The sequence below is a fragment of the Anser brachyrhynchus genome (assembly GCF_964034855.1).
Source record: "Anser brachyrhynchus genome assembly, chromosome: 9".
Taxonomy (NCBI): Eukaryota; Metazoa; Chordata; class Aves; order Anseriformes; family Anatidae; genus Anser; species Anser brachyrhynchus.
Genome location: NC_137703.1, coordinates 10475223 through 10502675, shown reverse-complemented (window position 1 = coordinate 10502675; position 27453 = coordinate 10475223). Strand labels below are relative to the sequence as shown.

Sequence of the window (27453 nt, the reverse complement as noted above, 5' to 3'; positions counted from 1 at the left end):
TATGACAGTGAATCTAGCTTCATTTTCTTAATTTCTAAATTTTTACTTAATTATCTTCTTTGTTCTGCTAGTAGACCTGCAGTGCTCAAGTACCGTTACTGTTTATGGCTTAGCTGTCAAAGGAATAAGCCACAAAATGCTTCTGCCTCCCTGTAGGTTTGAATGCATTTTACACAAAAAACACTCTTTCCTTCACCACTTAATGTTTATGGACGGCTACAAAAAGCCTCCTTTAAAGTTGGAATCAATTAGTATTTCTCCCAGCATGTTCCTTTATTCTCTTTTGGGAATTTCAGACTACATCTTTGCAAATTCCGTGAATGGATCCCACTCATCTTATTGTGAGCATAGTACTTTCCCTGTATCCAGTTAGAACAAGAGGGGAGGTACAATTTAAGTGGGTACTGATTTACCTTTCTATTTAAATGCTATTACTTAGGCAGCAATTTTTATGTATGGTACAGCTCTGTGGTACTACCTAAGTCACTCAGTGGGGGGAAAGAGCTTAAAGGTATTAAAGTCTCACGTGCTATGTGGAAAGCTTCTGACACTTGTTATGGGCTTTGAACTGCTGTTTTTAATCTAGCTTCTTTCTTTCTCATCAGTTACTGCCTTAAAAGGTAAAAGTGGCTTTTCTGACAGGTCAGGAGATCATAAATGGGTGGTTTGGGGCTAAAAGTTTGCAGGTTTATATTGCTGGAATACATCTACTTCAACTGAAGTCATGTTGTTACTGTTTTATGATGACTCAGCTTGCATATGCTCTCTCTAGATTGTCCGACATGGTGGCAGCTTGGGTTTGGGTTTGGCTGCCATGGGGACGGCACGTCAAGATGTGTACGATTTGCTGAAGACAAATCTATACCAGGATGATGCAGTGACAGGTAAATGTTCAGCTTTCAAAGCAGATAACCATCTGAGGTCTTATCAGGCATCTGTTTTTTTTCAAGTCTTCTGTTAGCAGCGTAGATCACTTTTCTAGGTTGCCTTAGCTGTGTTTTATTAACTAACCTTTTCCTGATCAGCACGGTTCTTTAGTTACATGGTAGTAATGTTCAGAGGTCCTGTCGGGACTGTCTTTGGCACTGTTCCAAGTGTTAGTAAGATACGGTAGGTCTTTAAACAGTCTCTTATTTTGCTTTATTCTTAACTTTGTCATATGTTTTTTATTCAGTGTAGTTGATCTCCAGAGCCATGTGCCCTTTTTTGACTGAGTGACAGGTTTGGAGAAGCTTCTGAAGGGCTACTGCTGCATTGGCTGGGGCTTGCAGGAAAATTATCTCAGCTGCTGTTAGCCTACGAAGAAAAATTTGAACTTGGAGGGGGAGGGCACTAACTTGTGGCTCGTGGGTTATCTTTACAAGCACAGGTGTCCATGAATACTGGGGTTGCTGAGCATGGTGACGTTGAAGTGACCTGTTGGCCTCCATCCTGTGTGATTCTCTAGAAGTAATATTTACTGCTTTTAGGAGCTGAGTTTGGATTTTGCTTTTCTGTGTTGTGCAGGTGAGGCAGCTGGCCTGGCACTGGGACTGGTTATGTTGGGATCTAAAAACGCTCAGGCTATTGAAGACATGGTCGGCTATGCACAGGAAACCCAGCATGAAAAGATTTTGCGAGGCCTTGCTGTTGGAATTGCTCTGGTGATGTATGGGAGAATGGAGGAGGCAGATGCTCTCATTGAGAGTCTCTGCAGAGATAAGGTGAGTTTAGCTGTATCTTAGTCCCAGGTCCTTTTGTTACGCAGGTGACCTTCTGTTCTCTTCTGAAATTTCTTCTGTGGTGGGTAGACTGTTTCATACCAGGGAGGTTCTTACATAGAATTAAAATGGGTCTGTTTCACACGTTGCTTTCTCCTGATCAAAAATACAGGAACGACGGTGCTTAATCTTCTGTTTCCTTTGTGTGATACTCAGCCTCCATAAATAACAGAGCACCAAAGAGCAGAACAGGATGTAATGGTTAAAAACAGATGAGGCTGACTGTAGGTGGTTCATTCTAGAGGATCTAGTAGTGTTCAAAAGCAGATGATGAATATAAAGCAGAGTAACACATATGCCTTATACTCTGTCATCCTGTGTCATAGCAACTTTCTGTCCCACTGAAATTGGTAGGTGACATTTCCTGCTTTGGTGATTGTTCTGTTATTCATCCATAATAAACAATAAAGCACAGAGACTGCCTGCTTGCAGCTTACAAGCCCAAGAGCGGAACAGATTTGTATTTGGAATTACCGAGTCTCTGATAGGATAGATGTTAAATATTGACACTTTCTCTTCCAGGATCCAATTCTCCGTCGTTCTGGCATGTACACAGTTGCTATGGCATACTGTGGCTCAGGGAACAACAAGGCCATCAGACGCCTGCTGCATGTGGCTGTAAGTACAGGGGTCTGAGGAGCACATAGTAAGACATTTGTGGTGAGACAGTAAGCACATTGCTTTGGCAGGCTTTGCGTCTACAGTGTTAATGTTCTGCTCCAAATCAGAGAATGTAAAGTGATGAAAGCTTTCTTTAATACTATGAGTAGAAATAGTAGGGTCGTCTTCTGATATTAGGATAAGTAGCCAGACAGCTAGAGAATCTGGTATCACAAAAAAAGAAGAATCTATTAAAAAATAAAACTTGATTCTAAAGTAATTGGTAATGAGTTTGCAGTGAATGGTCTGCATAATGACGGGCTGGAACAAAAACAACCTAAGCCTTAAAAGATGGGGTCTGCCTTCTCTTTTTGATAGGCTTGTGGTCGCAATACGTGAACCAAAGCAAAGCTGTTTTGGCTAAGCTTTACCATGATTGTTAACTTCCTTTCTGTATACATCTGTCTTCCTGATTGACCTGTGTGCCTGACAACTCATCCAAAATGTTGCAGAGTCCTCAAGTGTTCTAAACGTGTTCTGAATATCCTGTTTTCCACCTTGTAGGTAAGTGATGTGAACGATGATGTGAGGCGTGCAGCTGTTGAGTCGCTTGGTTTCATTTTATTCAGGTACAGTATCTTTCTTGGTCACTTCCACAGCTTTTGATTTGGGTGCCTGTTGTTTTCAGGAAATATGTGCGCTATTGGATTGAATAACTCAATTGCTAGCTGAGTGGAGGTTAAAAAATATCAAAAAATTAAGAAAGAATTAAAATTGGTTCTGAATTAGAAGCCTTCTCAAACGTTTAGTAGATGCTTAATGAGCCTTTCTGCAGGTTTCCGGACTTCCGACTTCATCTAACTCTAGTCAAACAATTAAGATGACAAACAGAATGAAAAATTAATATTTGCAAGATTGAGAGTTGATTAAAAATTAAATATACAGTGCTTGTGCCAGGTATCCTGAAAGCTGTGCTGCTCAGACAAACATGCCTGGCTAATTGCTAATGTTCCTGGAGATTGTGACTTGGTAAAACTAGCATGAAGAAGGATGTTGAAATAGCCTGCATTTTTTGTTGGTGTTTTTTAAACATCCCTTGTTAAACCCTGACAGGTTACTGGGCTTACATTGTGGTAATGGAAGCCCACCACAAACTGATTTTGATACTTGCTTTGGTTGTCTAAAGCAAAAATCTGTCAGTGCACTGGTATTTTTGTAGTAGTGCTCCACGGCTCCCTAGGTAAGAAGCTGTGTGGTGTATTTTTTGTGTGTGTGTTTGTATCTGGGGAAAGGGGGGGGTTGTTTGGGGTTTTTGGTCAGATTGGGGGAATTGGAAAGCTCCCCAAGTACTAAACCTTGTCTTTATCTGTTAATGCAGGAATTTGTGTAGCCTGAGCATTGAGCCAAGCAGTAGCCTTTGAGTATGTCTGGGAGGTGGTAGTGCATACTGGGGTCCAGGGCTATAATTTTTAATGGATATTTTCTAAAATCTTTGTTTGCGTTCTCTTTGGGTTAGTAGCAGTCCATAAATTCTTCGTAAAAAAGCAAGATAGTGACAGGTGCTTAAAGATGGTTTTGAAAAACTAGGTTACTGATATGACCAGCCAGTTTGTCATTAATCAAGTTATTTCTCATGTAGAAATGACTCCATTCTGTTTTATCTGAAGCATATTCTGGCTGAAATTTAATGTATTTTACAAGCAGAATTAATTCTTTCTGTGGTCAGCAGGCGTCTCTCAAGAGCTTCTGCTTGGCTTCATGAGCCCAGATCATTCCTCTGTGTCTCTCCTGAAGCCAAAGGGTCTGTTAAACTGACTTCTGCATCTGTGTACAGAAGGAAAATTCCATACAGGCCTTCCATAGTTTCAGGAATCTTTTTCTTCCAAACGGGTTGTGACAAAGCACTTTTGATCTCTGAATCAATACCATTGTTCTTTTCAAGAAATGCAAGACATAACTGGACATGGACTTCCTACCAAAATAAGAAACTGTCAGGGCTCTGAGCTACACCATTTACCATGTGCTGGCATTTTGTTGGAGCACTAAGTGCCTATCTGCTTCTTCAGGTTTTCTCTTTAAATGAATGAGGAAAGCAGGGACTTAGCTAGTTAAAATCTAGCCAGGTACATGGAAACCTGGGACCTCATCTTACCCCTGTCCTGTTCTGTTTGCACATACAGCACTAAGCTATGTCTACATAAGTTGCCCTAAGGTATGAATTTTACAAGATATTTCTGGGCCTTTTCTCTTCACGGTCAGCAATGAGGAAATAAATGGCATTAACTTTTGACTCTTAAAGCTGCTCTGCAGTGATTCAGATCTTATCCTGCCTCTTTTCTTCCTGTTACGGAGAGGTACAGTCCAAAACCTTCTTGCACAACAGGGAGAAATATTTCCTTGTAAATTCAATTCCAGTATTCACACTGGTTGGTAGAAAAGGTCTAAAACTTCGGTCCAAAGTAGTAAAGGTCTAAAACGAAAGGTTGGATGAGTGCTCGCCTGGATGTGTGAATGTCTGCAGACATGGTGCTCTAGGAGCAATGCAGTAGCAACCGTGAGAGAATACATTATGTTTATATAGCACAAAGCTAGCTTCCTTTTTCTGTTCTTGGGCTCCCTAAAGCTTTCCAGGGGTTCATGTATATAGAATTTAAGCTTACTTGACAGCAGTCTTGCTTTACTTGTTGCCGACTACTCAGAAGCAGTCACAGATCTATAGACTGGGCATCAAAACCGAAGCTCTAGGACTTGGTGTACCTTTTTTCTGTCTTTGGTTAGTGCCATACAAAAAATAGGCACAGGGTATATGTCTTGTGACTGAGCATTTTCATGCCACTATATTAAATTATCAGAAAATGCTCTTGTGAGAGACACTTGTCGTAAAACTGTCTCCTCCTTTCTTCTTTCTTACAGCTTGTAAGACTGTCTCAAGTTTTTATACCACGCTATTTTGACTTCTCTTTTTCAAAAATGACTGCCTCTTAGAGGAGATACATTTAAGTAAAATATTATTTTTAAATGGTATGGAGACATGGATAAAGCTTGCAATATTTGGGGATGACAGTGCAGATAACAGGGCTGTACAAAATTATGTGGTGAAATAGCAAGAAGAGAAGTGATGTAATGACTTGGGTAGTGTAATGTGCCTTTGTTCTTCCAGCTCTGCCACTTGTGCCAGTAGATTGTTGTGATCGTAGACTACAAATTTTACTTTATTACTGATGCTTATATATTAATCCTTCTTCCTTTGAAAGAGGTTTATAAAATATTTAGCAAGGCTGCTGGAAAACAGCATTTAATATGCTTGTAATTTCTGGTCAGCCTTTTTTTGCTTATTATGGTGAGATGGAAAACGCTGATGTTTTACTTTATAAAAATTGAAAGTTTTTTTTAAGCTTAATTTTTACTACTTTAGGTCATGAATGGATGTTTATTTCAGATTGGTATGTGATTGATCTATGTAGTCAGCTTTATTTTTAAATTGTTACATGTTAGGGCAATGAAGCAGTGTTTCTAAATACCTTTAGTTTATAGGTAAAATGAGGAGCTAGAAGCTCTACAGATAAAACAGAACTGATTAGGTAGAAGGCTTCAGTGTGGACAGGGCTTGAAAGCATCAACTGAAAAGGTTTAATTGCTCTGATAGCAGATGTTAAGTCCAGGGGAGTAAGAAACGCAGAGAAGCAGGACCTTAGTGTGGCTCTGAGTATTGCAACAAAGCCCTGTAAGGCACAGGGGTTGTGGGATGCTGCTGCCTTAGTGCAGCCTTGTCAGTTCCTTGTTAGGAAAAAGCTAAAGGCACGAGAGGGAATAATGCAGCCTCTAGCGAGTCCCAAAAGGAAGATGTAGTACCAGCTGCTAGGTGTAGGCTGCCCAAACGTGGAGCACTGCATGTGGCTTACCTTTAGCTCATCAGTGTAGGATGAAGCAAGCAAAACAGGAATGTTTCCTGCTTTTGTGTTCTTTTGGGTCTTTGATATTTTAAAAAATGCATTTGTTTTAAAGCAAACGCAGATGAGATACTTGTATTTTGTTCAAATAAGACTTGGACAATCTGTTTTGTTCAACTACTGCAGCGTACCTTTACACAGCAGGCAGATGGCAGATCTTCTTGGGACCTGAGTATGAGTCAAACAGTCATTCTAACTTGTGAACTTTTTTAGTGCATTAATTGTGAAGAGGAGGAATTTAGTGTAACATACCTGCTTGTTAATTCTCGTGTAGAACAGATTTAAAGGGTTTTGTTTACCCTCCAACCCATTTTATTGTCATCATCCTCAGCCTTAGTGGAGGAGAATAAGGAGCCCCTTTCAATGACAGGTTAAAAGTAACAGAAATCTTTTTTAAAATCAGAGGAAGCTGTAGACTTTCACTGAAGTCTTTCTGGATTTGAAAACGTCTCCTTTATCTGCAGATCTGAAACTTGAAAAAAAGCTGTGTAGGACATTATGGCTTGGTATTCACTGATCAAACTGAAGTTCTCTGGAGAAGTTCTTTAGCATCTCTGGAAAAACTAATCTAACTTGTAAGGAAAATTGTAGGTGTACAATCAGATTGCACAAACACTTTGTTTCAGACAATACAGAAAGAGATCTTGCATTAACTCTTAATCTGCTATTTTATCTTTGTTCTAGACTGTTTGTATGGATGAGATTTTATTTACTTTAGAAAACAGGGCTCAGAGCCTTATCCTAGTTGAGTGCTTTTGAAAATCTCAGTGAATATTTTAACTTTCCACTGTAAACTGGAATGCCTGTGCAGATAGGTAAATTAACGATTGGCTTAAGCCTGAGGTAGTTCCTTCAGTCTTGTTTATATCCTACTGAAAACTCAAAAGTATTCCTTCAGGAAATTATTCTCTGCTTATGGCCTAAAAATACTACCCATGTTGCCTAGAGTAAGCCTACTTAAGATTTTCAGATCACAAAATTCTTAAATTTGCCTTAAAACTACTGTTCAAGCAAAGTTTCCAATTAAGTCATCAAAAATGCTGAGATGCTTTGAGCCATTAAGTTAAGTTGATTAATGTTATTTTTCTATGGCAAAGTCTTCCTGTTGGATTTTATTAGGGAATATTGATGTGCATCTAACAGAATAAAAGGCTCATCTGTTGTGCAGAGTTTAATGAATTTGCAAATGAAATGCATTGTTGTCGCCTGTCCAGAGCATTTGTAAAGAAGATCCTTCGGAGAACAAAAAGCTTCTTATTTTTAAGAGAATGATGTTGTTTTTCAGGGCTTGGAAAGGGCTTGAATACCTGGATGCTTGGACTCTTATATGTAGCTAGAGAAATTGGGTTTGACATGAATTATTAAAAGTAATAATTATAATAAAAAGGGACATTTCAGCAAGCCATCTTTCCTACTTTTTCACTAGCTTCCCATTTAAAAATAAACAAAACTGCTTCTTCTGTTCTGCAGGGCAAATGCCTCTCTCTTTGCAGCTGGAGAAAACAGTTCCTCACAGGAACTGACACTGACATTAAGCACCATGATGCCAAATGCCAAAGCAAAAATATGGAAATCAATTCTCTGCTGACTGTTGTTTTTGCCGTGTTGATGGTTACCTAAAGAGCCAAAGGGGAAGCGAAACAACAGAGTGCTTCTTAGCAACAGTACATGAGCATCTTTATGAATATGGTGAAGGAACTCTAATGCTTCATGGTGGTATTAAGTATGTCCTGAGAACTGGACAGAACTCTGGGACTCCTGGTTCTAGCTTTTACTGCACAAAGCCAGAAAAGCTCTGGTGAGCAGCCTCCCTTTTTGGGCTCTGGTGTCCCAGGTTGTTCAGTATGCCCTTTCCAGCCTTACTGTGCTTGCATTTCTGTACCTTTTAAGGCTGATGTTACATATGACAGCCTACAGAAAGATTAAGGGAATAATGATTTTTCTTTCTCAAACCAGCTTGCAGTGCTGTGGATTTTTCCACAAGAAATCAGTGTAGGAAAATGTTATCTGTGAAGAAATCAGTGTGCCTCTTGTCTGTTAGTGAGCAGCATTATAATATTAGTGAGCGGCTTTACGGCATCAGTCTGTCTTCTCAGTGCCTTGACTTCTGTTTAACACTGGGTTATTTTTTTTTAACTGAATTTTGATGCATTAGTATGGCCAGATGTAATGCAGTTAGGAGCAGTTTTGCACATGGAGAAGACAAGATGAGTGGTGAAGGATTTTTTTCTGGCTGCCTGAAAATTTTCTGACAGAATCTGAACTGAAGGCTTGAGTCTTACAGAACCATGGACGGCTGGGGACTGGTTTCCTGAAATGTGTTTTATATCACCATAGTTGAGATTAGCTGACATAGGCTTAAAGATTTTTTTTTTGCTTGTTTGTTTTTGTGGTGTGCGTAGTTTTTTTACGGCATTCCCTTTACTTGCATTTCAAGACACTCATCCTGTTAGCCTTCAAACTCCATTATTTTTCTCTCAGTAAGACTGTTGAGGTGGACAGGTCCATGTCTGTGCTTTAATTTTTGTTTAATTACATAGTCAATGTTCTCCTAATGTATTTTAAGTAATTAACAGAAGAACAGCAGCAGCAACAACAACAAAAACACTTGACCATAGTTCTTCTAAAATTTCTTCCCATAGTGGTTGCATGTTACAGATCAGCTTTAACTTTTGTCTTTCTTCTCTAGTAGCTTACAAGGAAGTGAAATGTACCAGATTACAAATTTCTGTAATAATGTGGAAAACTCAACTAAGTACTCTGTAAATTGTTATTTTCTGTAGTATATAGGGGCCATAGAGCTGGTCAGGTGGCTGGCTTGGCTTGGGCTATATTCTGAAAGAACTGAGAATGCTTCACTCCAGAGAAAAGAATGTTGCACTTTCTGACCAAGTCTTTTTTTGGTAAAAACGGGGAGTGCATGACCCCTACGTCCCGTTAAAAGGTCTTGTGTTCTGCGAACAAGTGACTGCAAATCTTTTATCAGTTATAACTTACAGCACTATCTTTATGAAGGAATCTCAAAGCTATAAAAATACTCTCACTTCAGAACCAGCGTTTAAAAATATATTTTATATATTTGTCCAATTAGTGTACCGAGATGATGGTAGTGAATGTAGTCTTTATCCTGTCTCACCCGTCTGTTCTGCATGAACATATTGTCCTTAGTTACCGTATAACCAATTCGTGCTTCCTTACAGTAGCTTGCAGTGACCTTTTTCATTTTTCATCATGTCTTGCTGAGGAAGGCAGTCTTTGTTCGTATTTGTTCTTGTAGATACAGTTTCCAAAACAAGAACTCTTCTGTACATTGTGTTGTCTTTTTATTTCATAGTTCTGCATCTTCATCTTTCTTCTCCCTCTGTCTGTGTACTTTACAAGATTGCTGCCTGAATTCTCAGCTTGTTTGTTTTGTAAAAGAGAAATTGCTTGTGCTATTAACATAGCATTTAGCATTAACAATAGCATTTACCATGTTAAACTGAATGTGCATGTTCTCTTGCTGATGTGTTTCTGTGCATGGAGAATTTTTTTTGGTAGGAAGGCTAGACTTTTGGTTAGTCACTGGTCCCTTTGAGGTTTCTGGCTCAATTTAGCTTTTGCTGCTGACTAAATTCAGTAACTGGAACCTGATGACCTTCTATTTCTGGTTATTAAAATTGAGAAACGTGTGCTGGCTTGACAAAGTACATTTTTGCTGGGTGAGACCTTCTCAGGGTTTTCTGTTCCTTGGAGTCCAACCCTAAGTTATAAAGAGGCTTTGGAATCATTCTCTAGGGAACACTTAAAGCAAATTACTCCTGCTGTCGTTGCTCGCTGAAGATTGACAGTTGTACAAGAGCAGGGTCACCCAGAAGATGACTAAGCTACCTCTTGCTCTTTCCAGATGTGATAGCCATCTGTGATGTTTCTGCTGGAAAGGGAAGATTGAAATTGTTGCTGATGGGATTGTCAATCCAGTGTAGTTTTCTTCCCAGGTTTAGGGTATCCCTCCCGTTGTTCTTGTAAGAACACACTGAAGACTGTTTGGTTTTTGAGCTCGATAGTACATTTACTGGGGAGAAGAAGGTAGGACAGCTGCAAGATTTCAACAAGCAGTCCTCACAATTCTTCCTCCCTACTGCTTCTGCCAACTTCTGGAGAGGTCTAGATTTTTTTGAGAAACTGGGTGGACCGGGAGCTGTTGCCACTGAGATCAGCAGATGGGGGCAGTGTGTCTTTCTGAAAGGCAGGCTTTCCTTCTCATCTATCTGCAGTTAGGAGCCGTACCTCTGGCCTTCCCCTTTGTCCTATTCATGTGTGGTAATCTTAGCCCAAGAAGTTGTCTTGGGGGAAAGAAGCGAGGGATTCATCTTCATTCTGAAAGTAGATGATTACTGCTTATTGTACGAAAGTTTTTTGTTTAATCTGCAAGGATTTATTAAGAAGCAAGAGAGTTTTCGAAGATGACTGTCTTGCTCTCTGGCTGCTGGGAAATAACCCCTCAAGTGCTGTGCCCATTTGACTTTTTCTCTTCTTTATGAAGGCTGGTTCCTTCATTGCAAATAATGCTTGTACTTTTTTTTTTGACCGTGATCACCGTGTCACTTCTACCTGGTTCCAGAACTCCTGCTTTCGTGTAAGTGGGATACTAATCTGTGAAGATTTCAGCTATATGCCTGGAAGTTTGGGGATTTTTTTTTTTTCTTTTTATTACTACTCCCTTAAGAGCTTTAAAGTAATCTAGGTTTTATTAAAGGCTTTTGATTCTCAAATATTTTTAGATATAGGCATCTGCCACAGCTATAGCAAAGCAGCAATGCTGGCTTTTAACTACAGGATCCTGTTGAACAGATTTTGATTACTGAGAGGGTATAAGAGCAGTTAAGAGCTTATTCTAACTTCCAGTGGCTAGTGACTATTTCCAAAAAGGGTAGGAAGGAGCAAAATTACTGTAAGTACCACAAAAGTATTTTTAATACTTTCTCCTGGAACACTCTGGTATTTGTTACATCAGGCTCTGTTTCGAACTTGCATATGTTTTAAATTAAATATATATAAATAAATGTTGGAAGGACATGTTATCTTTAGTACTTTCTGTTCTGTGGATAAAAAACCTAAGCTTTTTGCTGTACATAATTTAAGCGTGTAACTAAAGAGCTCTGAAAACATTAAAAATGAAAACAAAGCTTGGGCTGAAAATCCTACTGTAAATGGAAACTACAGGGGAAAAAATGGTGAACTGGCTGCTTACTGTAAGAACTCTCATACTTTGGGGAAATCTGATTTCCCTTCCCAAAGGGGATATGGTCTGGGACTGTCAGAAGCTCCTGACTTCTTAGATGATAATCTTAGCTTTTCTGGATTGTGAAAAGCAATTCTTTCTATGAATTTTGTGTTCTCACAGAAGATTAGATTAACCAATATTGTGCGTGAGAGAGTACAGGATGGGACCTGCGATCTTACAGCATTAGTCCAATGAAATGCTTTTGAGCTAAGCTGTACAGTTAACGTATACAGGTCTAGATACTGCTCTCATCCCTGCTGCCTCTTGGGAAAGCAATTGGCAGATCATGGACAGCTTCTACTGAAGTTCTAAAAGCCACAAAAAGGAACTTCGTTCATATAAATTAAAGGGATGTTCCAGGCACTGCCTGTCCTGTTTTACTTATGATCATCCATGTGGAATTGCCCTATTTTAGTTAAATGCTCTCACTTTCTTAGCATGAAAAGAAGAAAGGCCAGTTTTCTGTGACAAATTTGATAATGCCAAGCTTGTTTGTATGTGAGAGTAATGGTGATGAAATTCAGGATGGTAAGAGATTCTGGCTTCCCTACAGTAAAACCACAGGGATAATTTCCACACATGGATTGTTATTATTTTTTGTCACCTTGTTAAAAAAAAGGTTTTACTGCTTGTGGAATGTGAATAGGCACTTTTTGGTCTCTGGAGCTAGTAATTTTGCTTGTGATACCCCCAGTACAGAGAAAAAGAAAATCTCGTATTTGAATGTGCAGTCTCATCAGTGGAACTGTAGGAGGCAGTGCAGTGAGCGTGTGTGCTGTTTTGTTTACCCAGAGTAAACCATTGTAGATTTAAATCAAGAGACTGTAGATGATGAGAACTGAAGTTAGATACTCACATTGATTTAGCTTTTATTTATTTCCCTTTTTCTGTAGGATACAGTTTTGCAATAGTCATTGTTTATCGTGGAATGGGAGGCGAAGATTTCTTATAAATTTATAAGATATTGCTTGCATAAATAAAACAATAGTATTTATGACCTTTTATAGCATAGTTACCTAGAATAATACAGACAGTAATACTATGATATGGACATGGCTGCCATTCCACTATACATAGCTTACTTGTTCTTCTGTTTTATCAACTTCATTTTCTGTGAGCAGCAATGTATCCAGCAGAATGGCTGACGATGCTTGGATAGGTGAATTCCTCAGCCTCATTGGGCTCTGGTACATTATGGGGTTAATCCCGTTTCTCATCCCGTGCATAACAAAGAGCTTGGAATTTTCTGTCACAGAATTCCTGAAAGAGATCCTGCTGGAACACTTCCGAAGGATCTTGGCAGGCTTTGTGGTCTGATAGTTGCAAGTGATATACCTGCTGAAAGCCTCCCTAAATGTTTTGTTGAAGAGTGTATAGACAAGAGGGTTCACTCCCGAGGAAACGTATCCTATCCAAACAAATATCTCCATGAGCTTCTGAAAAACTTCCTTGTTGCAGGAGTTGCACAGGACCGAACTTATGTTAGTTATGAAGAACGGGCACCACATCAACAAGAAAAGAAAAAATACAATCCCAAGAACTTTTGATGCCCTTTGTTCATTGGTTATGGTTTGCATAGACTTCCTCCCAATTGTAGACATTCTGCAAATGGGCATATCGTTGGTCAAAGTCTTGTCCTTTCTGGAGCCGTTTAGCATGGCCACCTTTTCTGGTGAGTAGGAAGGTGCTGTGTCACGCTGAAAAACCGTGGACACTGTTGACCAAGTCAAACGTTGAGGTGGCTTGTTGATCAAGTAGGCCTTCTTGCGTAGCACTTGAATTGTCAGAAAATAAGTGACTATCATGATAGCTAGGGGAATAAAGAATGCAGCCACTGATCCGTATAGGATAAAGTCATGAAAACGATCAGGCGTCAGAAGACATGTGATGTTTGTAGAGTTGCCATTTCCATCTTCAATGCCTCTGATAGGGACTGGAATAGCAATACCTAGAGGAGAAAAACCAAATACTTCAGTACATGGTAATTGCTTGCCTTCTCCTTTCTTGGGTCTGAAGCCTCATGGTCTCTAAAGAATTCCTGAGCTCTGGAGTAGGCACAAGGGTTACTGAGAAAACATGAGTTGTTTGAAGGCCTCACGTGGGTAACTGGGAAAGTAGTACTTTGTGAGACTTGGCAAGCTCAGCAGTAACAGAATTGCCCTTTTAACGAGATTGGTACTAACCCTTAGAGGTTGAGGAAGCAGTATGGAGTTGCCAACTTCTCAAGTGTAAAACGTATGAATTGCTTTGACTCTAGTCATTGCGATTAGTATGGCTTTTCCTCCCTTGAAATGAGTTTCCCTAATGCTGTCCACCTCCTTCCCTCTCCCCCCAGTTTTTTTTTTTTTCTTGAGGTAACCATTGTACTTCTTGAAGTCTGGTTCTGTAAATATATAAAACTTGTCTTTCCCTCTTATCTTAATGACATCAAGTGATTGGACACAGCTGATTTTTTTCACCCTGCTTGACTTTGGTATATACAAGTAGTTAAATAGATGCCAGAATTATGCAGTGTGTGTATTTGAGATGGATTTGTTGTTTAAAATCTCTTGGATATTTAAGAGTGTTTAAATGAGGCTAGCTAGTAAGCTCTGTAATTCACTGCTCATTTAAAAAAAAATAAAAAAATGTTAGCAGTCTTGTCTTTTAAATGATTTTTTTATAACCACTAAATTACAGTCAACACTTCATTTGCCAGCAGTCTGACATTACAATGAAAACAACAGGTTCCTTGCTGTCTGGTGGAGGTTATTTGTGCTGTGTTTCCTGATACCACTTAAAGAGATGTAGGTATTTACTGCAGTCCTCTGCTACTCTGCTTACCGAAGTTGGTTGGGGGGAGCAAGCAGCGAAATGGTTTACCCTTCAACCACTTGACCCCTTTCTTAAGTGGAGGCACACCTTCAGATAGAGCAAATGCTTAAAACAAGGATTGAATCAAATTAACCTTTGATTTGGAGAAATTTGGCTCAGCTGCAGGGTACTTTCATGTTAGATAAAAAGAAATGAAAAGTACAGCACTGATTAATAACAATACTTCGGGTATTAAAAGGTCAGCTTGTAAGTGTGTTGTCTCATTAACAGTTTCCTTTTTTGTGATAAAACAGAAATACGTCTCTTCTCCTGTCACCATCACAGCTCTTCCAGAATTTTGTTCAAGTTGAAATTTCTGGTTTTAGGCACGTATGTCTAAGTCAAAAAGATGGATGTACCTATTCTTGTATGCGTCATTGGCCTTAAGTAATCTGGAATAATTTTGTTCTTCCTTTTGCATACAGAGCATAACAGCACTATGCTTGTGGCTGCCTGCTATGCATTTTAGTTACTTGAATTCAATGTTTTCACCTCCTAGCTCATTTAAAAGACTTTTTTAAGCGTTGAAGGCAAAGGATGTGCTACACGCACAACAAAGAGGTGCTAATATCATAAATGTTTGTACATTTGCATCCTTTATATCAACAGTTTGGTTTGTTGTTTTTTTTTTGGCTTAAAGGTAGCCTTTCTGTATGATATATTGCCAGTACATCTCAGTCTTCAGTGTGAATGTTGCCAGCTGCTCACTTATCTTTCATTCTTTGGTGCAAGTAATTAACCTTTTTAAAATTTGTTTCATGACATGATTGTAAGTAAGGCACTGGTTTTTAACAGCATATACTCAAGACTTAAAATTATGTTTGGGACAGAATACTAGATTGTTTCCACAGGAACATGAAATCTTGCTTTCCCAGGAGACATGCTAGCCATGCAGATGTTGTCTTCTGACTTTTTGGAATTTTGGGACCATGAAGAGGTATGTTGATTATACCTACTCAGTCCTTGACCTTTCTGATAAGCTTGATAAGGAGCAGTTATCCAGGCAGATTTTTGATGTAGCTACGCATGATCCAAGTGGTGGACTTAGGCCAGCCCAGGTGTTACGGTCTGCGAACCATATAGTATTTTGTCAAATTTGTCTTTGTGCCCAGCTTACACCTATTGCTTTGGACATGAAAAGCTTCTGTATTGCTTTTCCAGTCTCCGAGCCTCACATACCTATTGAAATGAGCCAAACGATGATGATTTTGATGATGGTTGTAGCCCATGAGTTGTACTGACTAGCCTGGATTGGCTTTTTAATCGCAATATAGCGGTCTAGTGAGATGGCACAGAGGTGCATGATGGAAGCTGTGGAAAAGAGGACATCAAGGAACAGCCAGATAGGACACAAGGCAGTTGGAAAAGGCCAGGCATTATCTGAAAGAGAACAGAAAACTCATTAGAATCTTTTTTTTGAGAGAGTGTTTTCACTGTCTTTTTTTCCCCCTTGGAATCAGTACCCTTAGAGTTCATAATTCTGCAGAAACTGACCTTTGCTACCACCTCAGTTGGATTGTCGTATTTTTCAGTTGACTTCTAGTTGGCATAGTTGCTGCCATCATACTGATCAGGCTGTTTGTGTATAATAAAACTTTCCCTATCGTTCTGTCCATTTTAGATCATAATCTCTTTGTGGTAAGGACTCTGAATTTAAAAAAAAAAAAAAAAAAGTTCTAAAAATGGGTCAGGACAGTGCTCAGTGCTTGCACCCTAATTTTAAATGACATTTTTTCAGCTATGTATCTTTGATACTCCTGTGATCCAAGGTTGTATTAAATGGAGGAGGTAACGGGTGATAACCGATGCATTAGTCAGTCATTGCAGAACCATGTTTAAATCTTGAAGTTAGTGGTAATCTTGAGGATACTAGTTGTGTAGAAACTAGAAAGAAGCAGGGCTCTTCTAACTAAAGATTTTTTAAGCATTGAGGTGCTTTCTTGCACTTTTTTTTTCCAAGAAGGATGAGTTGGATTTTCAGTCTTCTATCCTGTTTCTGACAGTAGTTACCTGTCTCTCATGTTAATCTTTGTAGCAAATATATGGTCTGTCACCTGCACTGAGTCCAAGCTAAAGGTTTTGTAGCGTTCAGTGTTGCAAAAGGGTGGTATTCTTATGGTATTGATGGATTTGCTTAAATTCTCCCTCCTTATAAAATTCAGCTGTGCTTGATCAGTAGGTCCATTAAAAGTACTGTCAGAGAACTCGGTTCTTTGTTGAATGATGACTAAGGAAAAAAAAGACATTTGTAACAAAATTTGTTTTTAATCTCCGTATTCTGAATACACAGATCTGCATGCTGAGAATGACAAATGAGCTGGAATGTTGTAATGCTTGATCCTGTCAATGTGGTGATGGTGCAGCAGTTTGACATTAAAACATTTTTTCATAATGTGACTGATAGATGGAAACAGCATGTTGCTACCTTGACTTGAGTAATAAGCCACAGAAAACAGAAAATTGTATAAAGACAAACACAGTATGTACTTTTCTGCATTGCTGCCCATGTTTGGAAACCTTTCCTGTTAGATAAAGAGAACAGGTTGATGAAGCGTTACACTGGACGTCACCCATCCCCAAAGCAGGGGACTCCAGGTGAGGATGGTGTAGAAAAAGAGGCAAAAAGGAAGAGGGGTGGTCTAGTTTCGAATCATTAACCAGTGAATTTTAATATCTAGTCGCGTATTTCCAAAAGTAAATAATTAAAATTATGCTTCAAAAAAATGTCATACAGTTATGAGAAAGTCATAATTAGTATATTTTGAAATAGTTGCTCATGTTCATGATTTCTATCTACACTTTTAACTGGCAGTGAAGTGCGTTACCTTTCTGAACAAGAAAAAGGAAATCAAAATGTTTTGTGGTTCACGCAACTAGAAAGCAAGCCAGAATAAAAAAGAAAAACAGCTAAATAATTGATTTGATGGGTTTTAAATGTGCTTGCTCACTCCAGAAAAGCAGAACTATTTCTTGACTTACATGATGAGTGATTAGTTGAGATAAAATATGAATAATGGAAAGCGTATTCTACATCTTGAAGGACACACGGATAACACTGCTAGATTTCAAATGAGGAGCTAACACTTCTTCTGTTGAGAGTGCTTACGTGCTGCTCCCTGGATTATAACTGCTTTGCTTTCTGGAGAATTGCAGCGTAATAAATTATTTCCATTTGCAGTTAATTTGCCTTTTGCAAAAGAACTCCCTCAAATACCTCACAACAGAAAGTGTTTTTCTTTTAAGTATAGATGTATTAAAACAGCTACCTGACGCAGAGCAACTTTGATGAGTTGTAGGGCGTTTGTTAGTTGGAAGTATAACTGAAAAGAGAAAGTTTTTTTTTTTTTCTTTCAAACTGCACGCAGAAGACAGTAAGTTACTGCATTCGTGGTTATAGCATTATGTACTCTTATATTTGTGTGTATGAGATGATTTTATCCATACAAAATCAGAGGAGACGGTAAACGCAGTAGCTGATGAGTTGATGAATATGGTTATTAATTAAATATATACAGAGAGAGAGAAACTCTGATACCTGTAAGTCCTGAAGAATCACCTAGTCGTCTAGGATTCATATTTTACTTCTACTTTGTTTTGTTGTACACGTGTTAGAAGCTCCGTGCCTAGCCCTGGACATACTGTTCTAGGCTACGATTTTGTGCTTTCCTCGTGTATATTATTATTTGCCTGTTCTGTTAGTTCGGGAGCAGGGAAGAAGCAGACATTAATTTCACCTCAGGACCTCGAAGGCATGTCTGACCCTTGAGAACAAACAAGCAGTCGTGTTTTCCCACTTTATAATTCAGGCTGAAGGTAAAATGGGTAAGTCCTGCCAAAGCAGTACATACGGAGTTGCTAACAGGTCGTGCTTAGTTTGGATAGTTGAAAGTTCTGATTCTCCTATTACAGATCCACACTTGTAGAGGAAAAAACAAAGCATTAAATGGTTTACTGTGCTGGGATTCTCCACCTTCTTTTTTCCTGGGGGATTGAAATGCTGATTTTAACAACTAGTGGATTCAATTTATTTATTTATTCAAATGCCTGGGTTAGCTGACAAATGTGCTGGCTTGAAAACCTGTTTGCTTTCTCCAGCTATTGGGTGGTATAAGATAAAATGATAGTCCTTACGATCCTGGTCTCAGACCCTCCTAAATGCAGCAGTGCTGCTGTTGCGCATTATTTTCCTTATTTCTAGTTAATACAAGATCAAATACGTATTTTAAGGTTTGTCTTGCACCTTAAGAGAAGTAAGATGAGCTTTTAACACAACTGTCTGCCCTTGGTTAATAGAATATTTATTTCCAGAAAGATTTATTGATAGGAAATACCTTGGAAATGTGTAATCCTCAAAACAAAGTACAGTATAGAGGTGCTCTTGCTATAAGCCAGAAGCTTTTTATGAAGGCTTGGGAGAAAGCACCTATTGTGTGCATGCATGGGCATGATTGAGAGATCTTTAAACAGACTTGGAAATGGTTTGTTCTTTTGCTGTAGGGGCAGCTGAAATGTGTTGCTTGTAAATGATTTTGTTACAGGAGTCATTTTGTTGCTGTTAGACAACAATGTTTTCACTGAGAAGGAAATCTGATACTTTAATCGCCAATTGATCTAAGCCTAGGCTTTAATCTTCAAATTGATGCGTGCATGTTTGCGGTCTGCATGTTTGTTGTTCACCCTCGTGGCAGCATTCGGCTTTGAGGACTTCATAGGCCTGGGGTTTCTGGGCTGCTGCCTTGCTTTCGCACTCCCGTGGCCGCTTGCCTTTATTTCTCCGCTCCAATTGTAGTGTCAGCAGTGGTTTTTCACTGTTGTGCCGTTTTTTGAATTTTACCAAAGTATTCTTTTTATCAAAGTTGCTTTGTTGGAAATAAACCCTGGTTTTATTACTTATTTTTAGGTTTGAGATATTGGGAAGTAGACATCAATGAAGTAAGCAAGAAGGAAAGATTTGCCGTGGTTCAGAATCAATAACGGGGAAAGATTAACAGTGATTGCTTTTGACAGGTTTCGAAAATTAGGGTTTGCAGCCTAGGACACACAGCTTCACCTTTTGATTTTGAAGTGGATGTACGTGAGAAAAGAGAATATAATTTAAAAGGTGGCACATACCCTGTCTGCAAGTAAACCACTGCCTATGAAGGCATGGACAACAGACTTTTTCCTGCTGCAGGCTTTGCAAATTAGAGGCTCCTTCTTAAGAATTTGCTAATTTCGCCATCTGATAAATAGCAACGTTTTTGTTTTGCTTTGGTATTTCTTTGGTAGTTCTGTGTGTTTATAAATTTTGGTAACTTCTGAAAGCTAGATTTCAGAGAATGCAATTATTTCCTAACACTCCTGCCTTTTTGCGGAAGAAATGAGAAGAATTTAGTAACCAATAAAAACAATGAACTGTTTGTATATTCTGACACTCGTATTCTTAAATCAAAATTGCATCGTATATTCAGACTGGAGTACGTTTTAGTCACTGCTGAGAAGAAGAAATCTGCTGCTCATGGTATTATACCTGTGAGTTGGTTACAGATTTTTATTTTTTTTAAAGAGCAGCTGCTTATCACAGTGACAGCCTATTTCTGAAGGTTTTTCTTTAAGCCTGTCGTCAGGGCATGAAGCCAATAGCTGTAGTAGATTTTGAATTTGAGCACTGTGACATTAATTTTTCCAAAATCGTTTAATGAGGCCGCATTTTAGTTCACACCTTTTTCCTCAAATATTTTCCACATAATTAAATATCAGTCTCATCTGAAGCATAATATTTGTATTCTGTATCTAGAAACTGCACACAGCTATTTCATTATAACAGAAACATTCCTGTGTGAAAGTGCCAGGAGGCCAGACTTAATTGGCTTTCTCACTATCAATTATTATTCTATGTTCAAGCAGTTATCTGGATAATGTAGCTTCAAGATTTAGACTCGTTATGTACTCAGAAGTATGTTCTTGCTTCATTCCAGTAACTCCTTATGTTTTGCTCGTGCTTTGAGCTTCTGTAAACACCTCAGCATCTTCTGCCAGTTGGTAAAGAGGCAAAGCAGTTTTTCTGGTTGGGAGCCAGAGAGCAGTGGTTGAAACTGAAATGTGAAAGGCTGGTCACAATCTCATTTAGTTAATTATAACTAATTTTACTGCTTTCTGGTATATTTCCTGCACTGTGAAAGATGCTTTAGTTTGTAAGATTCCTAGCATGCTTTAAACTGTTGTAACCAGGGTTTTGCACTGGATTAATTGAGAGATTAAGGAGCAATAGTCTCTTTATAAAGTTAAAAAGAAAAGGAGTTATTAGTCGAGCAAAATTTAAAAAGAAAAGAAAGAAACCACCCACACCTTCACAAACCCCAGAACCTGCCCTCTCTTTCTATTGATTGCTAGTCAAATACTAGTGCTTTTTATCTTAATCAATAATTTTATTCTTTCTTTTCATTAGTGAGGTCTTTGGCAGGAGCTAAGCACTTACAGTATCCATGTATTACTACATTTATACATAAGTTTTTCACCTGTACGCGTGCACATGTGCACATACATTACATCATTTTTTTTGTAGGCAATGGTATTTTTTCAAGGTAGAAATCACAGTCCTGGTTATATACGTTCATTTATCTTTGTAGAAACTGTTGCTTGAAATAAAAAAAAGTCTGCCTATTTTATGATATCAACCCTGAATTCTTCCCTCCAATTCATAGACTGTTAAGGGCAAAGCAGTCTGTAGTATACAGAAATTCGGTGACATTTAATGAATAAACACATTTGTTAATAAAGTGATACCAGTCTTCTGCAGCAAACAAAAGCTACTGATGCACTTTCTGAAATAAAGTTTGTAGTTGTTTGCTTGTTGCTTAGGCAACTCTTAGAGATCTAGCATAGGAAAAATGAACTCCTGCAGCCTTTCATTATCTGGAGCCCAGTGGTATCTATACCTTAAAGATAATTCTGTAAATCCTTAAGCTTTTTGAAAAAACGATATCAGATTGCATTTTAAATTGTCTATTCTAGTATCATACAGGTGGGGAAAAATATTCTTAAAGAAACTTCAGGAGTAAAAAAAAAAAAAAAAGACACTTTTTCCATGGAGCTGTTTCTGATTGGGTGTCAAAAGTAATATTTGAAATAAAGCTGGGCATGAGAAAATATGAAAAAGTCATTCTTCTTCTGTAATGACTAAGTAGAAAGAAAATGTCACACCCAGTGTATAATCATATAAAAAAATATGTATTTTATTCCATGTGAGCCAGACTGAATGGTGAATCTGAGTCTTGAAGATCAGGTACATGGATGGATCGAGGCTGCCGTGGCTTGACAGATTAATTAATTCTATGGGACATTTTACAAACTATTTTCTTAGGGCAGGAGAAAAGCACTTCCCCTGAAACTGAGACTGGTAAAACTTGACATTGATGCTTCCAGGAACCATCTCTGACTGCTCATGAAGTATGGAATCGATACCAAGATAAAATCAGGTGGCTCTTAATCCTAAAAAGTTCAAAAACTGTTCAGTTTAGTTATTTTAGGCCAGACCATTATTCTTGGTGACTTATTTCTAAGAGGAGACTGCCTGCAACTAGTGTAATACCCAGTAGAACAGGTAACAACATTGTGCTGAAGCTATTAAAAACAATGATCGACTGCACAAATGTTCCCATGTCCCTGTCTGATTTAGTTCTAAGTCTCAGGTGCTTTTTGGATGGTTTATTTCAAAACAAAGAACAGCCATAGTGGGTATACTTTCCATAAAGACATTAGACTATATTATAGTTAGAGGAAGGACAGATTTTGGAGCCCTCATCCAAGTGATTTTTAAGATTGTAATAGTGGAGAGCAAACAAATTTTCTGTTTAAATTAGACTTCCAAGTTTGTACCCAGTATGCTTGCCTGATGAAACAAACGCACTGTACTTACCAAACAATATTATGAGAAGGGCAATCGGCATCACAAACAGTCCCACGAGCAAATCTGCCACTGCCAAGGATGTTAAAAAGTAGTTGGTAGCATATTGCAACTTTTTCTCCAGAGACACCGCCAGTATGACGAGTATGTTCCCCCCGATGGTGGGGATGATCACCAGGAGGAACAGTAAAGCCGCCCAACGCACTTTGTTCCCTTGCTCGTCACTTGGGTAGTTCTCTTTGGGTTCTCCTGTTACCGGGAGAGGTGACAAAGATCCATTGTCAGCTCCAGACCCGTTCAAGAAATATAAAGGATGGGACATGTTTGTTTCCAGCAGAACGTATTCAGGAGCTGTATTTTGGGCAGGAATTGCGTACGGTGTAAGAGTTCACTGTGCCTCTCTGGTCCAGGATGGTCCTGAAGAAAGGCCAGCATGGTCAGTATGGTAAACTGGTCATCTGCTATTTTGAGCCACAGTAACCATGTCAGAGCTGGTATCCAAATTTTTTTTTTTTTTTTTAATCCCGTGCCTTGCTGAGCGCAGTTAGGTCTTAAAAATGAAAGTCTCGTCTTGTGTCCATCTCTGGCCGGTCAGGTTCAGTGGTCTGGTGTCCCCTTTAGAGTGAGGTTCAGGCTTCAGACGATCACACGAGAGAATTCAATAGCTGAGAAAAGTAAGCAGTGCATTAGCTCCTGTCTTTTACTGCTGTAAGGGAAAAAAAAAAGTGATAAGATGAATTTGGATGCCAAACGGTTCCCTCTAGCTATAGCGTACGTAGATTTGCTCTTTGTAAGTACAAACTGATGCAAAGACAGATGCTCGCGTTGTGTGTATGCAACTCCTCCTCTCCCCAGTGTCTAGTCTCCAGCAGCGTGTGCGTAGGCAGACAGCAGTTCCCATATTTCCCCTTATTAAGAATCCTATTTCTCCACAGAGGGTCACCCCAAAAATATCTTCAGAAATGATGTATGAGGCTTCGGTTTTAATGTCTACAGTTCCTAATTTATCAGGTGAGGGTCAGGAAGCTGTAGACAATAAAACACTAGTGACAGTCTCAAGGGGACAGTAAAGATTTATGGAACTGAGACATCTAAATTTACCCATTACTTGAAGGGGGGGGGTGAGTAAACCTCCTTTTGTTTTTGTAATCTGAGCAGGGCTTTTATTAAGCACAGCCTTTCCTCTCTCTCTCTCTCTTTCTCTCTCTCAACTCTGCTGAAGACTTAACGCTTACATTTCCCTGTTCAAGCAGACACTAAACCAGTTGTCATGTCGTTAAGCTGAACACACTCAGGTACTGGCAAGATTTGATGTGTTGTAATTTTCAGGTGAAGAAAGCCTTACCTTTTTCTCTTGCATTTCAGTGGAGTTCACTTTATATCCAGGACGATCCTTTGTAATTTGTTCTTCTTTTTCATCACGTGGTGGATTTTAAGATACTTTTCACTGTTTTCTAGAAAGCAAGTTGTTCATTTGTTTTTGTTTCTTGTTTTTTTCTGAAGTGTCTCTCTTTGCCTGCTTTTGTTTAGCACTTATGTTTCTTTTCACACCGAGATTAAGGATTTCTCTTTTGGGAAAACTGTCTTCCTTATCCAGGTATTTTCTCCAGCTCTTGAATGGAGGAAAAAAAATGTTCTTGCTGCATTTAAAAAAGATAAAAGTAAGATTCTTTTTTTTCTGCCCTTCCATTCTTTTGATGATTTTAAGTGGTTAGCACAGTCTCAGTGCGATTTTCTTTGTTCATTAGGAAAACTTGCAGTCCGCTGCTGCTGCTGTTTGCTGATTGATTCATTCCAGCGCATCCAGCTCCGTGCTTGAAAGCAGGGAAATAAATGAGTGGGGGCTCGGCTGGAAAAAAGCCAGAGAGGGTTAATTGATTCAGCGCTCCAGTACTCTAACGTATGCTCCTCGTAGCTGTATCAGGATGTGCGGACCCTGCAAAGAACCCTTCCTGCTAGAATATTGGAACTACACGCAGGATAGCATGTGTGTGCATATGCGCGCTCGTGCTCTCCCTCAGCTCTCTCTGCTTGGAAGCACAGTTAACCCTAAAAAGTTCTACCACCATGTAAACAGTCTGAGCACACTATTGTAAGTGTGTGGGCTGTTACTTTCAATCTTTCTACATGCAGCTGCTTCTTATTATTTTGAACGTTCTCTTTTGTTACCTTCCAACTTTCAGTCAGATGTGTGTGTAGTCTCTAACTTCATGTATTTCTGCTTAAAAATGGAAATAGAGTTCGCTTCCAAGAACATTAGCTGGACAATTGTATAAGAGTCATTGAGTTTAAGGCCAGAAAAGACCATGAGATCATGGTCTGGCCCCTGGTATATTACTGGCCATTACATTGCTTGAGTTGCTCAGTGCTCTCACCGGGCTCAACCTGGGAATTGGGTCGTTGAGGAACTACAAATCAATTCATATTTGTTTAGAAAGCAAACAAACAAAAACTTCTTTTGGGTACAACTACTTTGGGGCCAAAGAGAGAAAGCTGCTGTCAGAAATGAACAGAAGTATTTAACGTAATGTTTTCAGATAGCACAGTAGAACTTCCAGTGAAGTAGTTATCACTTGTTCTGTTTTTTTTTTTTTTTTTTAACTTTTTAAAGGAAACCTTTGGTAAGATTTCACAATGTCTTCATTTTCAATTGACTTCTGACATCTTTATTCTTCAGAAAGTCCTATCTTAGGAAATAAAGATGAATCCAGCTATGGTAATTGTTTCCTTATCTGACCACCTCCCCATTGTCACCTCTGACAGCACTGACAGAGCACATGCAGGAGAATGAATACATACAAATGCAGGAACGGAGACGGAGCAATACTGTATTGGACTAAGAAGCTTTTGGGTTCCGTTTTCCTTAATCTCAACTTTGTCTAATCAGCTTCTGTATTATTTTATAAAACTTGAAGGCTCTTCTAGCATTAATTTAACTGTATTGGATATTGGAATCTTTACCAAAATTTCTGTTGGATTAAACACAGCCAGTTTTCACTCCTTCTGATTGTGCAGACAAAGCTTGTTTTCCTTCATCATTAACACTGGAGCTATTTTTGTCCGTGTTGAAAAGCGGCTGGAACTATTGCCACTTTCTGGTGACAGAAATATTGGCAGTATGGTCTAAATAATGAATGTGCGGGGAAAAAAAGTTCCAGAGTAAAACCACTGAAGTATAGTAAAAGATAGATTAATCCCTTAACTTTAGTGGTCTACTTGTGGGTATATGGCATGTGCTGATCTTCACATCACATCTCCAAGTTTAAAGAACGGAGTTAAAAGCTCTGGGAGTTTAGAAACAGACAATGCATCTATCAGAAACCAGCTCATCATGAGCATCGTGTACTGATGTGAGCCTGTGCTGGCTCTGAAGCATTATCTGTAAAGTGGTTTGGTTGTTTTTCTTCCCAAATTTTGTCTTTCACAGTAGCACTATCCTTCAATCACTTCTATGTGGGGGAAGTATCAGAGTTAGAGAAACATAATTTTGTCAGCTTGAGTTCTGCATTATAAATTTACTTCACAGATCTTAACCACATCTGAGAAACATCTCTGTAGGTTGCTGCATTAAAGAGTTGTTTTCGTCAAAGTGAAAATCAAGCATTCCCACTTCTCTGGAATGCCTCATTGGATTTTATAATGTAATTTATGTGATGAAAACATCTCTTCAGCTGCTAAAATGGCTAAATTAAACAAATTGGGAGGGGGGAGGCACTTAGAAGCACCACCTGAAGGCTGTACTGTTGTCTGCAGACTGGTGTGATGAAAGCTGTATAAAAGCATTCATATCTAATTGAAAGGGGAAGGATTTCTTAATACAGATGAAAACAGTTTTCTTAGGACCTCTCAGAGGACGATGTTGAGAGTTTGGTTATGTGTCGGCTTGTACAGCATGTAAGCTCGCTTTGTGTGGTGTTTCGTTTCAGATGGTGAGAGCTTATCTGCCTTTTGTGATGTTTTCTGAACCTTCGCAGGCTTGAATAATTTCTGAGAAACGTACCCTCCTGTGTATCTGTGACAGATCTCTCGCAAGCTCTTCGCTGCCTGCTTCTGACTAGGCCTTTTCTGTAGGCCGCTGCCCTGCCCCGTGCCCAGCCCCGTGCCCAGCCCCTTTCCTGTATTAAAACCTAGGTCTTGCTAAGATGGTCTACAGTAACCTGAATGTTTGAAGTGTGCATAGATCCCCCCACTATCATTTCTGTTTTCAAATTGCCCATACTATTGCATTTTAATGGGCCGATATCTACATTAGAAGTGGACTGTCACTGGTGACAGAGGTGTTCGGGAGGTGCGTAGCCCTCCAGTTCACATGCTGTGGAGGTCTGCAGCTCAGCCTGGTCCTCCTGGCGGTGGGAGGCCTCCCAGGAGTTCTCATCCCTCAGCAGGTCTTGGGTGTGCAACCGGGAGGCATTGCAGAGAAAGACGTTGAGGAGAACGAGCCTGTGTTGCGTGAGATAGCTGCAGGAAATTCCTGGCGTGGGAATCACTTGGATCCTTTTTGTCAAGAGAGGAGAGAGGATTTGTACCCATGCTTAATGTACACTGAAATAAGTCAATTTGTTGCACTTTTCTCTGAGCTTTTTCTGTGTTGTTCCCTGTCCATCTCTCTCCGTCAGAAATGACTGCAAACTGTGCAATTAGATGTCTGCATTCCTCCCTTATTAACTCATTCATGCATGAAATGAAATATCTGTTAAGCTTTTCCTTTTGTCACTGGACAAGAAAAGCAATGTGTAGAAATAGTACTGTATCAAATGATTAATTCCTGCCCGATAGTTTAGAAAGTTATAAATATTTTAAGTAATATGAAATATGACTGGTGAGACTTAATGAGGAATTTAAAAGATGTATTTGACATTTGTTCTTTAACATTTAATATTTCACTTAGTTGTAAAGCCCTTAAATATTTAGACTAAAAAATAAATGCATGTTACTGATGCTTCAGACACTTCCATTTTTAGTCTCAATTGCAAGAGCAATCTGATGGCTTATTTTCAGCATTCTGTTTATTTACTTATTGATGCTAGCTTTTATACATAAACATGGTTTCATGTTCAAATATTGCTAAAATAGAAATGGCAATAATCCTCCACCCTTCAAGATGTGTTAAGTCATAAAACTGCGGGTAAATTGCACAAA

At 39.0% G+C, this 27453-nt stretch overlaps 2 protein-coding genes and 1 long non-coding RNA gene across 4 annotated transcripts in view; 2 read left to right on the top strand and 1 right to left on the bottom strand.

Moving 5' to 3' along the window:
* Window positions 1-27453, top strand: part of PSMD1 (proteasome 26S subunit, non-ATPase 1) — a 71082-nt gene that overhangs the window by 13026 nt on the left and 30603 nt on the right. Inside the window, exons 13-16 of the mRNA XM_080604460.1 lie at window positions 773-884; window positions 1507-1703; window positions 2283-2378; window positions 2925-2989. Coding sequence (XP_080460586.1) covers window positions 773-884; window positions 1507-1703; window positions 2283-2378; window positions 2925-2989 — 470 coding nt within the window. The remainder of the gene's footprint in view (window positions 1-772; window positions 885-1506; window positions 1704-2282; window positions 2379-2924; window positions 2990-27453) is intronic.
* Window positions 12424-24069, bottom strand: HTR2B (5-hydroxytryptamine receptor 2B). 2 transcript variants are annotated; one of them, XM_080604473.1, is made up of 4 exons: window positions 23660-24069; window positions 22327-23020; window positions 15609-15809; window positions 12424-13524 (listed from the first exon to the last, which is right to left on the bottom strand). In XM_080604473.1, the coding sequence occupies exons 2-4, from the start codon at window positions 22634-22636 to the stop codon at window positions 12644-12646; spliced, it is 1392 nt and encodes a 463-aa protein (XP_080460599.1). In that variant the 5' UTR covers window positions 22637-23020; window positions 23660-24069; the 3' UTR covers window positions 12424-12643. The 2 variants fall into 2 exon arrangements, with proteins under 2 accessions (XP_080460599.1, XP_080460600.1); XM_080604474.1 differs by having other exon boundaries at window positions 22327-22979.
* On the top strand, window positions 23876-25523 carry LOC308199815. Its single transcript, XR_013954974.1, has 2 exons — window positions 23876-23975; window positions 24063-25523. It is a non-coding gene; the product is annotated as an uncharacterized lncRNA (long non-coding RNA).

Excerpts from the sequence above, each read along its gene's own strand:
- HTR2B (XM_080604473.1), bottom strand. The coding sequence starts at position 22,636 with ATGTCCCATCCTTTATATTTCTTGAACGGGTCTGGAGCTGACAATGGA. Across the intron at positions 15,810-22,326 it reads CCTTCTCATAATATTGTTTG|ATAATGCCTGGCCTTTTCCA; the intron begins GTAAGTACAGTG and ends GTTCTCTTTCAG. Across the intron at positions 13,525-15,608 it reads CGTTTGGCTCATTTCAATAG|GTATTGCTATTCCAGTCCCT; the intron begins GTATGTGAGGCT and ends TTTCTCCTCTAG.